At 41.7% G+C, this 15,107-nt stretch overlaps 1 protein-coding gene and 1 pseudogene across 1 annotated transcript; one reads left to right on the forward strand and one right to left on the reverse strand.

Moving 5' to 3' along the window:
• MANBAP1 (mannosidase, beta, pseudogene 1) lies at nucleotides 3,936-5,681 on the reverse strand (annotated as a pseudogene).
• SMIM42 (small integral membrane protein 42) lies at nucleotides 14,342-14,748 on the forward strand. The gene has a single exon (XM_059885341.1). The coding sequence runs from the start codon at nucleotides 14,440-14,442 to the stop codon at nucleotides 14,650-14,652; it is 213 nt and encodes a 70-aa protein (XP_059741324.1). The 5' UTR covers nucleotides 14,342-14,439; the 3' UTR covers nucleotides 14,653-14,748.
• Nucleotides 14,749-15,107: the final 359 nt, after the last annotated feature.

Genomic DNA, 15,107 nt, shown 5'->3' on the forward strand with positions numbered 1-15,107 from the left:
ACTACACTATGGTCTCGATGCAACATTCCTTCATGCAAAACATTTTTAACTGACCTAGAAGAGCTGAGGGAGCTTTTCAGTGTGTCCCACCAGGGCCCTTCAGGCTACTGGCAACAGGATGAAGGATAAACAAATTCCCAAAATAAGCTTATACCTATGCTCGGACCCTAGAGTTCTCAAGAGCACAAGCCATTCCTTCCCTCTCCCCTTTCCCTTCCTGTCCATGCCTCTGCAATGGAGCAGAAAGAAAAAGTTGTGCCACTACCTATGGGAAAATGCCCCTTGGCTTTCAGAACCCTGACATGAAATATGATCTCGTTTTTTAGGAAGTCGGTTCCAGACAAAAGATCCTCTTACTGTCCCACTCCCTGAATTGTCTACTCTCTCTTTTAAAATGGGGGCAGAATTTTGCCTGAAGCACCAAGTTCCTGGATTAACTAAAATATGAATTTATCCAGAATATCACACTCACCCATTTATCCAACAAATATATGTGGAGCAGTATTTATATGCTTGTTTCTGGGTATACTACAGTAAAGACACAATTCCTGCTCTCAAATTACAATCTAGTAAGAAGAAAACCAATTTCAGCACTAAGAACTATGATAGAGTTTTGCATCTATGGCCTGGAGGTGGTAGAAATCAGGGAAAGCTTCCCAATAGAAATAACACTGGTTTAGCCTTAAAGTAGAAATTAACCAAGCAGGAAAAGGGAGGGAAGCAATGCAGGATACACACCAAGTACAGAGGCCAAGAAATAACATAAGAAAACCCGTGCTAAGCACTGTTGGACACCACCTTAAGAGTTCAACAAGTATTACCTCATTAAATTGTCACAACAACTCTTTGAAATAGATAGTAGGCTCCTTGGTAGATGAAGTAATTAAAGTATAAGCTATGGATGAGGCATGGAAAGGTGATGTAAATATATTGAACAAGATCACAGTTTACTTAATAAATGATGTAACCTCATGGATGACAGCCTGCCAGGTTCCTCTTGCCCTTTCCAGGAAAGAATACTGGAGTGGGTTGCCATTTCCTTCTCCAGGGGATCTTCCCAACCCAGGGATTGAACCTACATCTCTTGCACCTCCTGCATTGGCAGACAGATTATTTACCATTGTGTCATCTGGGAAGCCAATAAGTGATGAAGCCAAGACACAAATCAGGAAGTTTGAGTCCAGAACTGCTACCCTCCACCACCTTCTTACCTAGTACTTGGGGTTGATGAGTTGTCTTTCATAAAGGAGTATAAGATTCATGGCAAAGCATACTTGAAAAATAAACTAGGTAGACAGGCAGGGAAGGGACTTCTCAGGTGGCTCTAGTGGTAAAGAATCTGCCTGTGAATGCAGGAGATGCAGGAGACATAGGTTCAATCCCTGGGTTGGGAAGATTCCCTGGAGAAGGAAATGGCAACCCACTCCAATATTCTTGCCTGGGAAATCCTATGGACAGAGGAGCCTGGTGGGCTACAGTCCATAAAGTTGCAAAGAGTTTGACATGACTGGGCACACACACCTACACAGGCAGGGAAAGACAACATGAATGAAGAGTTTATATACCACATTGGTGACATTTGGACTTTATCTTAAAGGTAACAGGGATCCAAATGATGGATTTCGAGGAGTAAAGTGGTCTGACGTATTTATATTTATTACTCTGTTAACATGGAATAGGATAAGTTATAAGGGAATAAGAGTACTACAAGTGAGAACATTGTAAATCAACTATGCTTCACTTTTAAAAAGAAGAAGCTCTTGCAGTGATGCAGGAAAGAATGAATAAGGACTAGGAAATAAAAGTTTGAACTAAGGTAGTAGCAGTGACTATAAACAGGAGCAAATGTGATTCTGAAGTGGAACTGACAGTATATTGATAATAAGTGCAGAAAGTCAGGGAGAAAAAGCATTCTCTCATGATTCCCAGATTTCTTATTTTATTTCAGAGACTAAGTATAGAGGAGAAGTAGGCTTGAAAGGAAAGATGTTTAAAATGAATTTGGATATGAGGGTTTGAGATGTTTGTGTTACCGTTGAACAGTCAACTAAGCAAGACAATGAGCAGTTACATTTAGGAGTGTAAGGAATGAGATCTGAGTAAAAACACAAATTGGAGAACCACTGGCATGCAGGTTGTCACTGAAACTATGAGAATAGATAAGAACACTCAAAGAGGATTTCAGAAGATAAGAAAACTGAGGGTGGACCCTGAGGAAATACCAAGCATACACAAAGGTAATTGGATGCAAAGAGACTAAGGAGGAGCCAAAGTAGGAAGAAGATTGTGTAGGCATCTACCAAAACTGGGGCTTCCATGGTGGCTCAGATGGTAATGAATTTGCCTGCAATGTGGGAGACTGGTTCAATCCTTGGGTCAGGAAGATCTCCTGGAGAAGAGAATGGCTACTCACCCCAGTCTTCTTGCCTGGAGAATTCCATGGACAGAGTAGCCTGACAGGCTGCAATTGATGGGGTCACAAAGAGTCAGACACAACTGAGCGACTAACACTGCCAAAACTAAGGGGAGTTGGACTTCCCTGGTGGTCCAGTGGTTAAGAATCCACCTGCCAATGCTGGGGACATGGAATTAATCCCTGGTCTGTAGTTTGAAAAGAAGAAAAGTGAAAGACAAAGAAGAAAAGGGAAGATATACCCATCTGAATGCAGAGTTCCAAAGAACAGCAAGGAGAGAAAAGAAAGTCTTCCTAAGTGATCAATGCAAAGAAATAGAGGAAAACAATACAATGGGAAAGACTAGAAATCTCTTCAAGAAACTTAGACATACCAAGGGAACATTTCATGCAAAGATGGGCACAATAAAGGACAGAAATGGTATCGACCTAACAGAAGCAGAAGATATTAAGAAAAAGTGGCAAGAATACATAGAAGAACTATACAAAAAAGATCTTCATGACCAAGATAACCACGATGGTGTGATCACTCACCTAGAGCCAGACATCCTGGAGTGCGAAGTCAAGTGGGCCTTAGGAAGCATCATTTCGAACAAAGCTAGTGAAGGTGATGGAATTCCAGCTGAGCTATTTCAAATGCTAGGAGATGATGCTGTGAAAGTGCTGCACTCAATATGTCAGCAAATTTGGAAAACTCAGCAGTGGCCACAGGACTGGAAAAGGTCAGTTTTCATTCCAATCCAAAAGAAGGGCAATGCCAAAGAATATTCAAACTACTGAACAATTGCACTCATTTCACATGCTAGAAAAGGTCATTCTCAAAAAAAAATTAATTAATTAAAAAAATAAAAAATAAATAAAAAAAGAAAAGGTCATTCTCAAAATTACCCAAGCTAGGCTTTAACAGTACATGACTGAGAGCTTCCAGATGTTCAAGCAGGATTTAGAAAAGGCAGAGGAATGAGAGCAAATTGCCAACATCCATTGGATCATACAAAAAGCTAGAGAATTCCACAAAAACATCTACTTCTGCTTCATTGACTACACTAAAGCCTTTGACTGTGTGTATCACAACAAACTGTGGAAAATTCTTACTTAAAGAGATGAAAATACCAGACCACCTTACCTGCCTCCTGAGAAACCTGTATGCAAGTCAAGAAGCAACAGTTAGAACCAGACATGGAACAACGGACTGGAGAATGTCAAGGCTGTATATTGTCACCCTGCTTATTTAACTTATATGAAGAATACATCATGCAAAATGCCAGGCTGGATGAAGCACAACCTGGAATCAAGATTGCCAGGAGAAGTATCAATAACCTCAAATATAGAAATGACACCACCCTTATGAAGAAGTGAAGAGGAACTAAAGATCCTCTTGATGAAGGTGAAAGAGAAGAGTGAAAAAGCTGGCTTAAAACTCAACACTCAAAAAACTAAGATCATGGCATCTGGTCCCATCACTTCGTGGCAGGTAGATGGGGAAACAATGGAAACAGAGACAGACTTTATTTTCTTTTTTTTTTTTTAATCTTAAATTTTTATATATTTCAAACTTACAGAAAAGTTGCAAAAGCAGAACAAAAATATTCCTATACACCTTTACTCAAATTGACTACTTATTAACATTTTGCCCCTTGCTTCACTATCAATGTAATTTTATAAACAGGATGATGAGAACAAAATTATTTCATAGCAATTATAATTAATCAGTGTTTTTTAAAATGGTTCAATCTCAAGTTAAAGGCAATACCACTTTGCTGCCAGGCTCATCACATGCAAATCAAACCATAGCCTTGAACTGGAAAGTTCACTGGACTTAACCAAATCTGAAGCCCATACTTAATACAGGTGACCACTTATGTCAGGGCACCCAAAAGTTTCCAACATGATCAAGGTGATGTCCACTCCAATGTGAGTTTTTTTTTTTCCCAAAGAAGTATCACTAATTGCCTTTGAAAAAATAAATTATTATTGTTAAAACAAATATTTTATTAAAAAAAAAAACCCTCACAAATGAAAAAAGACTCCTACTCAAAAAGTAATCGAATGGCAATAATCAATCCCACCAAACTTTCCAGCATCAACAACCAATATGGCTACCACCCAGACATCTCTTTCTGTTGCAACATCTGAATCTCTATTTCCTCTGGAAATAATGACAAAGCAGTTTCATTTCAATCGTTTGGTATTTCTCAAAGCTATCCTGAGGGGACTACATGCCCTCACAATCTTCCACATTTGATTCCACAGATACCACAATGGTCATTACTGTGATTCCCTTAAGGGCTACCTGGGAGTGTGCCTGTAATTCTCTTAAAGGGCTACTTGGTCATGTTCCTGTGATTCCCTTAAAGGACTGCGTGTGGACAGAACCTCCTTTGGGGGTAGGAGAGACAGTTGGGTTAGAACTGATTCACGTGGTGCAAAAGGTGCAAAAGGAAGAGCTAAAGACACAGCCCTGGTGCAGACGGAACAGCACCCAGGCACCGCTTTGTTGAGAACATCACCTGAATATACACAGCCTTCCCTGGGAGAACCAAGTGGCTAACCAGACACCTGACAGCAAGCAGATGCATTTCCTGGCTTCTTCAACTTGATTCTAGTTGCCTTCAGCTCTCGAAAATACAACCTGATTCCCTCAGTAAGTATCAGCCAGTGAAGTCACATGAAAAGATTGCTCCAATTCACTCTTGCTGGTGGGTTTCCAAGGGTAAAAGAATACAGTCCGTGTCTTCTCAGTCATGAGGAAACCATTGTCACTGAATCTCCCTGGGATGCTTCCTACATCCAACCAAACAAAGGGAGCGACAGCTGAGGTTTTCAGATCAAAAACAAATGTGTCCCCTTGCTGCGAGATGGTGGCAGTGATATTTGCCTTGTGGAGCCCCTTGGCATTCTTCAGTGAGGACAGGAAGTGATAGTTGATTGGGCTCAAGAGTTCCCCGTCAGTTGACAGGTAAAAGGAAACCACACAGCTTTGTCGTGTACATCCGGGACATCCTTTTAACAACTCAGGCACTGGCTTGGTATAGAGGAGAACAGACTCCCCAGCTTTTATCACGAAAGGGTTAGTCGACTCAGAGCATACGAGCTCCAGGGAACTCCAAGTGTGGACTCTCACAGTGAGCATCATCTGCTGGTCTGAGTGAAGGTCTGACGCACCATAGATGAAAAGCATATCTTTATCCTCAAAACCCACCGGTAACAGGGGGGCGAAGAAATGCCGAGCAAAGTAATGAAGCATTTTCCACTTTCCTCCATACTCAGGCTCCTCTGTCCGTGGGATTTTCCAAGCGAGAGCACTGGAGTGGAGTGCCATTGCCCTCTCCGATCTACCCCGATTCAGACTTTATTTTCTTGAACTCCAAAATCACTGTAGATGGTGACTGCAGCCATGAAATTAAAAGATGCTTGCTCCTTAGAAGAAAAGCTATTACAAACCTAGACAGCATACTGAAAAGCAGAGATATCACTTTACCTACAAAGGTCCACAGAGTCAAAGCTATAGTTTTTCCAGTAGTCATATACAGATTTGAGAAATGGACAATAATATATGCTGAGCACTGAAGAAATGATGCCTTTGAACTGTGGTATTGGAGAAGACTCTTGAGAGTCCTTGGACTGCAAGGAGATCAAACCAGTTAATCCTAAAGGAGATCAATCCTGAATATTCATTAGAAGGACTGATGCTGAAGCAGAAGCTCCAATACTTTGACTACCTGATATAAAGAACTAACTCACTGGAAAAGACCCTGATGCTGAGAAAGATTGAAAGCAAGAGGAGAAGGGGTGACAGAGGATGAGATGGTTGGATGGTATCACTGACTCAATGGACATGAGTTTAAGATGGTGAAGGACAGGGAAGCCTAGCATGCTACAGTCCATGGGGTCACAAAGAATCAGACACTACTGAGCGACTGACCAACAACAGCAACTGTGTTTGATTCCACATACTGCAGAGCAACTAAGCCCATGCACCACAACTACTGAAGCCCAGCATCCTAAAGCCCATGCTCTGCAACAAAAGAAGCCACCACAATGAGAAGTCCAAATGCCACAACTAGAGTAGTCCCCTTGCACTGCAACTAGAAAAAGCTCTCTTGCAGCAAGAAAGACCCAGTACAGCCAAAAATAAGTATTTTTTAATTAAAAAAACAACAACTAGGTGGAGCAAAGTGTTTCATGAAAGAATAATTGGTCAATTCTGAAACATCAGGATAGAATTTCAAAAGTGCTTATATATTTGGGACGAAGAGATTGTTATTGACTCTGGAGAAAAATGATTCAGTAATAGAGATGGACACCAGATCAAAGTGGGGTTAGAAGCAAGTGTGGGAGGAAGGAGGTGGAGATAAGCACTTTTCAAGAAATTCTGATGCAAAGGAGAGAGAACACAACATTTCAGAATGGGTTTTTCCTTCCTTTCTTTCTTTTTAAGATAAGAGAGACTTACCTTGGTATATTAGTTTCCTATTGCTGCTGTAACAAATTACTACAAACTTCATGCCTTAAAAGTACACAAATTGCAGACTGCAGTGAGGCAGGGTGTCGCGGGGGGAGTACCCAAATTTAGTATCTTAACTTCTGGAGATCAGCAGTCTTAAAATGTTTGGCAAGACTGTTTTACTTTTGAAGGTTCTAGGAAAAAAAATCTATTCCTTTGCCTTTTCTAACTTCTAGAGGCTGCTTGTATTCTTTGGTTTGTGGCCCCTTCCTCCATATTCAAAGCCAGCAAAGTAGCGTCTTCCAATCTCTGTCTCTGTCTCTTTCTCCCCCCGGCCTCTGCTTCTCTCTCTGCCTCTCTTGTCACATTGCCTTTCTGTCTGACTCCTAAAAGGATACTGCTGACTACATCTGGCCTGCTCAGATAATTCAGGATAATTTCTCCATTTCAAAATCTTTAACTTAATCATATCTTCAAAAACCCCCTTTTACCATGTATGAGAACATATCAACATGTTCCTGAGGATTAGGATGGAATATCTTTGAAGAGACATTTCACAGCTCATCACTTCTGGCACACAGTAGTTGCTCAAAATATTATTACAGATAATAATATTTAAATGTATACATTGAAGAGATAGAGCTATCAGAAAGACATTACAAACATAGGAGAAGGAGAGAGAGAGAGAGGGAAAGCAAGAACCCCTAGTCCTAAAGGGTTGTATCCAGAACACAGATAGAGGAAGGAACCTTGTGGGTCCTGGACATTAAGTGAGATAATGACAAAAAATTTTAATATATCACTCAATTCATATTTGTGTTTCTCCTTTATTCCTTTAAGTGTGCCTACACCAGTGAAGGACCATTGTTTTGTCACTGCTTCAGCCTGACAAGCCCCCCGACATGCAGTCATGTAAGCTCCCCAAAATTTCACTTCTGACTGATCATTGTTTCTCCCAGAGCTTCTGGCTTAGCCTCTTTTGCAAAACAGATGCTCAATAAATATTTGGGAATGAGAAAATAAATGAACTGATGAACAAAGAAATTAACAAACTTAAAGGACCGGGAGAATATTGATTTAAGGTGATCAAGATGGTTGGTAAGGCTTCGCAACTCCCAACAATGAAGACTTCTGCACAAAGGCCTGAAAGGAGTGAGCTTAAAGAACAGAAGCGGGGGGGATCCACACGCCACAACTAAGACCCAGGGCAGCCAAATAAACCAAAATAAACATTAAAAAAAAAACTAAAAAAAAAAAAGAACAGAATAGGAGGTGTTGCAGGTGGAAAGAAGGATTCTTCACAGGTAGAAAAGAATATGGGAGTGCAAGGTTGCATGTTGGGATCAAGTTTCCCTCCTTAAATACTGGCTGAGCTGATTGAGCAGGTAATCAGCAGAGGATATTACAAGTCCCACGTTAACACCGATACAAGATAAAGTAAGAATTTCCCTAGGATTCTAAAAGATGTAATAACAGCACTACAATAGAAAGAGACTTGGAATTTTAAAAAAAGAAACACTATGTTGGGGTTTTGTTTTGTTTTGTTTTGTTTAAATGCCTGGTTCTGGAATTAATTTCTGCATGACCTTGAGCAAATTACACAATCTCTTTGCGCTTCAGTTGCCTGAGAGGATGAAGCCAGATCATACAGGTAAAGCACTTAGCCCAGAAGCTACGTAAAGAAATAATACAATAAATTATTGCTATTACTGTCTCTCAGAGTTATTGTTTTAAATAAAATAACACATCAAAGCACCAAGGATAGTGTCTTAACAGAGGCTCAGTGAACTTTAATTTCCTGTCTTTCATATTAGAAATTTAAGCTAAATGCTCTGCATAAAAAATTTAAACTAAATGCTCTCTGTAAACAGGGCAGGAGAGGCTCTGGAAGCTGGGAAGCTCTTGAGATTCTGTTACCGTCATCTAGATGAAAAGATTCATATAGTAGTCAGGGGTGTCCAGAGAAACAGAACCAGCAGGAGTGTGTGTGTCTGTGTGTGTGTGAGTGCATGTGCTATAGGAATTGGTTCACTGGATGACAGAAGCCAAGAAGTCTGTTGATCTGCCATCTGCAAGCTGGATGGGTTTAATCCAGGGAAGCTGGCAGTTTCATGCAGCCCAAGTCCAAAAACCTGAGAACTAGAAGCACTGATGACCACAGACAGGTGAAGATTGATGCCCCAACTTAAACTGAGTAAATTCTCTCTCCCTTCACCTTTTTGTTCTTTCCAGACCCTCAGTGGCTTGGATGCGTCCACCTGCATTGGTGACAGCAATCGTCTTTATTTAGTCTACCCATTCAAATCTTAATCATTTCTGGAAACACCCTCACAGACTTCCTCAGAAAAATTGTTTACTTTTATCTAGGCATCCTAAGAGGCTTCCCTGATAGCTCAGTTGGTAAAGAATCTGCCTGCAATGCAGGAGACCCCAGTTCGATTCCTGAGTCGGGAAGATTCCCTGGAGAAGGGATAGGCTACCCACTTCAGTGTTCATGGGCTTCCAGGATGGCTCAGCTGATAAAAAATCTGCCCACAATGCAAGAGACCTGGGTTTGATCCCTGAGTTGGGAAGATCCCCTGGAGAAGGGAAAGGCTACCCACTCCAGTATTCTAGCCTGGAAAATTCCAGTCCATGGCGTCACAAAGAGTCGGACACAACTGAATGACTTCCAGTTTTAGGCATCCTAAAGATTCCTCCAGCCGACTGCAAGTGCCACAGGGGACACGGTTTCATCCCTGGGTTGGGAAGATCCCTTGGGATAGAAAATGGCGACTTGTTCCAGTATTCTTGTCTGAAAAATTCCATGGACAGAGGCCTGGTGGGCTACAGTCCATGGGGCCTCCAAGAGTTAAACATGACTGAGCCACTGAGATGCACACACACATACAGGCATCCCTTAGCCTAGTCAAGCTGACACAGAAAATTCACCATCACAGCTCAGGACCTCCAGAATTCATGGAAGACACATGTGTTAGGATCTAAGTGGTCAGTGCATAACACCTCCCTTTTCCCCACCTGTATACATAAAAGGGTCTCTCTTCTCCACCCAAGTTCTGGACCAGTGAGACAGAAAAATGAGGCAGATGGCAATGCTCACCTTTAAAACGGATAAAGACCATACTGGAAGATATGGCTTAGGTGTGCAGCCACCGTGGGCTTCCTAACATGAAGCTGTTTTTTTTTTTTTACTTGTGCTGCATGGCTTTTCAGATCTCAGTTCCCTGACGGGAGACTGAACCTGGGCAACAGCATTGAAAACACGGAGTTCTAACCAGCAGGCCTCCAGGAAACTCCTTTATTAAAAAAATTAGATGACTCACCACCCCATCATAATTATCCATGGAAAACTGTAGATTTCTGACTTGTGGGGGTGTGCCTCTCTGAAATGTATAGAAAGGAGCAGATCCAGGTGGCTGCTCCCTGCACCTGGAGAAACGGAGTGAAAGCTGAGTAGAGAGGTGCCAGGAGTGTCAGTAAAAGGCTTCTGTCCTAGGAGAGAAAACATCAGGAATGTGGAGAAAGTGTTTCCCCAATACCACACTCTGCTTCTTTTTTCCCCTTAGGTTTCCACACGTCACCATTCAGGTCATCAGATGGTGGCCCGGCCAGTCTTCCTCAACACTGTAGTGGGTGACACAGTGGAATTTCCCCTGGAAATCCTGGAAGGACCTCAAACTGTCTGGCTTTTGTGACTCATTTCTGGGCCCTACCTCTCCAAAAATACATGAAGGACAATTCAACCTGCTTATCTTTGGCTGTCGGTTCAGAGAATGATGAATTGATCGGTCATTTCCTACAAGTCAGCAACATAACCGGGGAACATAAAAGAAACTGCCAGGTCCAGAGCTTCGCCAAAGACTCCTCAGCACCTCATCTGAAGTGAGTTAGTGTCAGCAATCAAACCACAACCCCAAAAAAGCATCAGCCTAGAGAAGGAGAAAAGAGTATAAAAGATAAGAGACGGAGAAATCTAGTCTGATTGGGGAGATAAGACCAATATACCTGAATCAAGGAAGGATAACAGACATGGGCAAGAATGCTAATGGATACAGAATTTCTTTCAGAAGGGATGAAAATATTCTCAAATCAAATTGTGATGATGTTTGAACAATCCCATGAATCTACAAAAAAAAAAAAAAAATTGAACCGTATGTTTATTTTTTTTGGCTGTGCCACACGACTTGTGGTATCTCAGTTCCCCAACCAGGGGTTGAACCCAGGCCAGAGCAGTGAAATCCCAGAATCCTAACCACTAGGCCACCAGGGAACACCCATGAACTATATACTTTAAATGGGTAAATTGTATGGTATGTGAATTATACCTCAATAAAGAAGATTAACTTCTTTTAAAAAAGACACAAGCCACTAGCTGTGGTGGACTAGGAGAAGAGAAACCAGAATTCCAGTCCTTATTGTGCCAATAACTGTGTGACCTTGTTTATAGTTGCTCAGTCACTCAGTTCCGTCCGACTCTTTGCAGCCCCATGGACTATTTCCTCTGGAGTTAGTGAAAGGAGCTCAAACTGGCCTCCAGGCTCCTCTGTCTATGGAATTTTCCAGGCAAGAATACGAGTGGGGTGTTATTTTCTACTCCAGGATATCTTTCTGACCCAGGGATCCAACCCGCTGTCTTGCATCTCCTACATCCGCAGGCAGATTCTGTGTGACTTTGGTCACTTTCCTTTATCATGCCTCATTTTCCTCACCTATTAGATGAAGGCATTGGAGTAGATGACCTGTAAGGTTCCTGTCTTAGTTTCCTGGAGTTGTTGTAATAAATTACCACAAACTTAAAACAATAGAAAGTTATTCTCTCACAGTTCTGGAGGCTATAAGGCTGAAATCAAGGTATTGTCAATACCGTGCTCCCTCCAGAGGCCCTAGATGAGAACGCATCCCTTGTCTTTTCTCGGTTTGTTCCTAGGCTTGTGTCTGCATCTTTCTCTGCTCTGTCTTTCCACTTGGATAATCCAGTATAAATTCCTCTCAGTATCCTTAATTAAATCACATCTTTTGCCATATACAGTAGCATTCACATGTTCCAAGTGATCGACATAGATATCTTGGGGGAAGGGGGATAATTCATATATAGATCTTTGCAAGTTTATAGGAGTTGAGATAATGAACTTGAGAAAATTTTAACTGCCTTACATTCTCTAAACACCTCCTTCCTCACTTCCCTTCCTTCCTAGTTCATATTTAAAATAACTTCCATCTGTATGAAATTTTATGGTTTGAAAAGTTATTATGCATTTGTCAGCTCATTGCAATCCCATAAAAACCTGTAAATTTGTTATTATCACTATAATTTCATTTCCAATGAGAAAATGGAGGGTGAGAAAGAGTAAGTGCTCTAACCAAGGTCACCCACGCTGGAAGGTGCCAGGGTTGGACTCCAGCCTTTGTCTTTGCCCTCCACATCCTTTGGTACCCATTCTACCATCACCTGCCTGAATCTTGGTATAGCATCAAGAGGTTCTAGACCAGGATAGGGTAGATGCACTTGGAGTAAATTCAGTTCTCCCTATTCTTCCTGCTAAGCACAGCTGGAAATCCTGGACACTTTACATAAAACCAACATAGGAAGATCTGAAAGGTGGGAAGAAGGTGGCAGATTGGCGAGGGCTCTTGGAACCCAAAGATTGACATAACAAGAGTTCCTGGGTTTTCTTGCCTCATATATATCCTGGACTGGATGCTAGAAAACAACCTGGAAATGTCAACAGGCACTGTAAAAATGAAGTCCCAAGCAAAGCCTGCTTGCCAAAGGACAAGGAAAAACGCAATTCAGCAAGACAGAAAACCTTTGGACACTCACTGCCTTACTCCAGCCAAACACCATGGAAAAAAATCATGGTCCCATCTCCAACCCTACAGGGAGGTGGAGACCCTAGGCTCCGGCCATAATGAGGTACCCTTCCCCACACCCCATCCCTCCTCAGAGCAGTATCAGAGGAGAGTGGGGAGCCTGGGCTTTCATTCCTGCCCAGAGGTAGTGAGCTCCCCCTTAGGAAGTAATAAGACACCCCTCCCACTCTTTGCCAGGGTGTCAGAGGAGGCCGCCTGGCCAGTGTGAAATCCCACATCCACCCTGCAATAAGGAGTGACCTCTCCCCTCTCCCCTGGGGTGAACAAACGGGTCTGAGTGGAGAACCTGGACATTCATTCCTGCCCGGTGTCATGAGGTGATGCCCCTTACCCACAACTAGCATGATGTCAGAGGAATCCTGCTAAAACAGAAGATTTAAACACAATCCGGAGTCTCATTACACCAAAAACGTCCAGCAGGCAACCAAGATCATAAATCATACCAAGAACCAAGAAAATCTCATCTTAAATTTTAAAAGACAATTGGCAGAGGCCCAAACCAACATGATGCAGATATTGAAATAATCTGACAAGGATTTTGAAGAATCACAAAAATATCTCAACAAACAATTTTAAAATAGAAAATCTCAGTGAAATAACTGAAGATATAAAGAAGAACCAAATGGAGATTTTAGAACTAGAAAATATAATCGCCAAAATTAAAAACTCAATGGATAAGCTTAACAGCAGAATGGAAGGGAAGGAGGAAAAGAATCAATGAACAAATGAACTTGAAGACCAAACAATATAAATTACCCAAGTTGAGTCAATTATCCAAAAGGAGTAATTTGGGTAAAAATAATAATTTCCTTTTCCTCTTGTGTTTTCTAAATTACGTTTGAAAATTAAAGTGAAAAGTATAACACTATCTAAATGTTAATTTCAAAGAATGTAGAAGAAATATTTAATAAAATTATATTGTAAATGGAGGTGGTAAAGGGACTTAAAGGGAGGTGAGTTTTCTACACTTATCTCCAACTGACAATATGAACACCAGTGGATCTCCATGATGATAGAATCATTCTATATCTTGATTTCAGGGTTGAATCTACTTGCATGGTAAAATGCCTATACATATACTATATGCACACATATACTATAGGCACACATTGGTTTCTAAGTCCATTTACTGGTTTTGATTTTGTACAATAGTTACACAAGATTAGCCACTGGGGGACCCTGGGGAACACTGGGTGAAAGACACATGGAACCTCTCTGTATTATCTTCGTAAATCCCTATGTATCTAAAATAATTTCAAAATGAAAACTTTTTAAATAAAAGAGGATTGAAGGGGCAACTTCACAGGCACTTAGGGAGCTCCCATTTCACTCTGGAGGCCAGACATGAAGGGAGGTGGTGCCCAGAGAACAAAGCGTTCTGGACAGGAACCTTCAGTCAGACCCTCACCTTATCCTCAAGTGACATCACAAAGCCTCAGAAGCCCCGCCTACCACTCAGAAGTCTTGCCAGCTGAACTACATGTCAGGTCTGTGCTTGCTTTGAAAGCAGTTGTTCAACCTTGCTGAGCAAACTGATCTGCCTGTTCAGTTACATCGGAAGGAAAATGGCCCCATGTGAGCAACAAGTTCAACCGTTTGACACTCGTTCCTAAGCTCTTACAAAGGGCAAGACCAATTCTCCCCATATTTTCTTGGTCGTGTGGGCAGTCTGTTTCTACCACATATCTCAGCTGTCTTTGAGAAACCTATGTCTTCCCCACAGCTTCCAGCCTTCTTATGGGACAAGCATACACTAACCACAACCTTATCTGATCCTGCTTACCTGGTCAAAGTCCTCTTCTTCTTTGCACTCCTGATGACTCTGGTCACATTACTTATCCTAGTCTGGAAGGTAACCAGAGACAAAGGCAACAAAAACAGAGAACCAGACCAAAGAAAGGAGGTGACACTGCTGGCTTGAAGACCTATGGTTCTTGGTGGAGACTCCATTGAGGTGAAGACCTGGAGGCCAAGAGGCGGACCACTTAGAAGCTGTCTTAAAGGTAGAGCATGGAAAAGAAGAACTGCTTCGGGCACTGCATCCCCCCTGCCAGATGCTCCCCTTGGCCGCCTCCTCTATGACCCACTTCTGCTATAATTCACATTCATTCTGCTGCTCTTTGTCTTCTCCAACTCCTGAGTTTAAATGTCTTCTCTCCGTGGATCTTTCCAGACTGAAATTATAAATGGCTTTTGATTTTTGCATTAACAGATGAAAAGGAAAAATGGAGGATTAACAATCACTTACAAAACCCAAATTTTTAAAATTGGATATGTGTTGACTCTGGGATATTGAAATTATTGGAAACTCATAGCATCTCAAACTCTACAATAAAGCCATAGTGGAAGCTCAGTTCCAGAAGATCCTTGAAAGGC

This window comes from Bos taurus, chromosome 3 (assembly GCF_002263795.3).
Source record: "Bos taurus isolate L1 Dominette 01449 registration number 42190680 breed Hereford chromosome 3, ARS-UCD2.0, whole genome shotgun sequence".
NCBI lineage: Eukaryota > Metazoa > Chordata > Mammalia > Artiodactyla > Bovidae > Bos > Bos taurus.

Excerpts from the sequence above, each read along its gene's own strand:
- SMIM42 (XM_059885341.1), top strand. The coding sequence starts at position 14,440 with ATGTCTTCCCCACAGCTTCCAGCCTTCTTATGGGACAAGCATACACTA.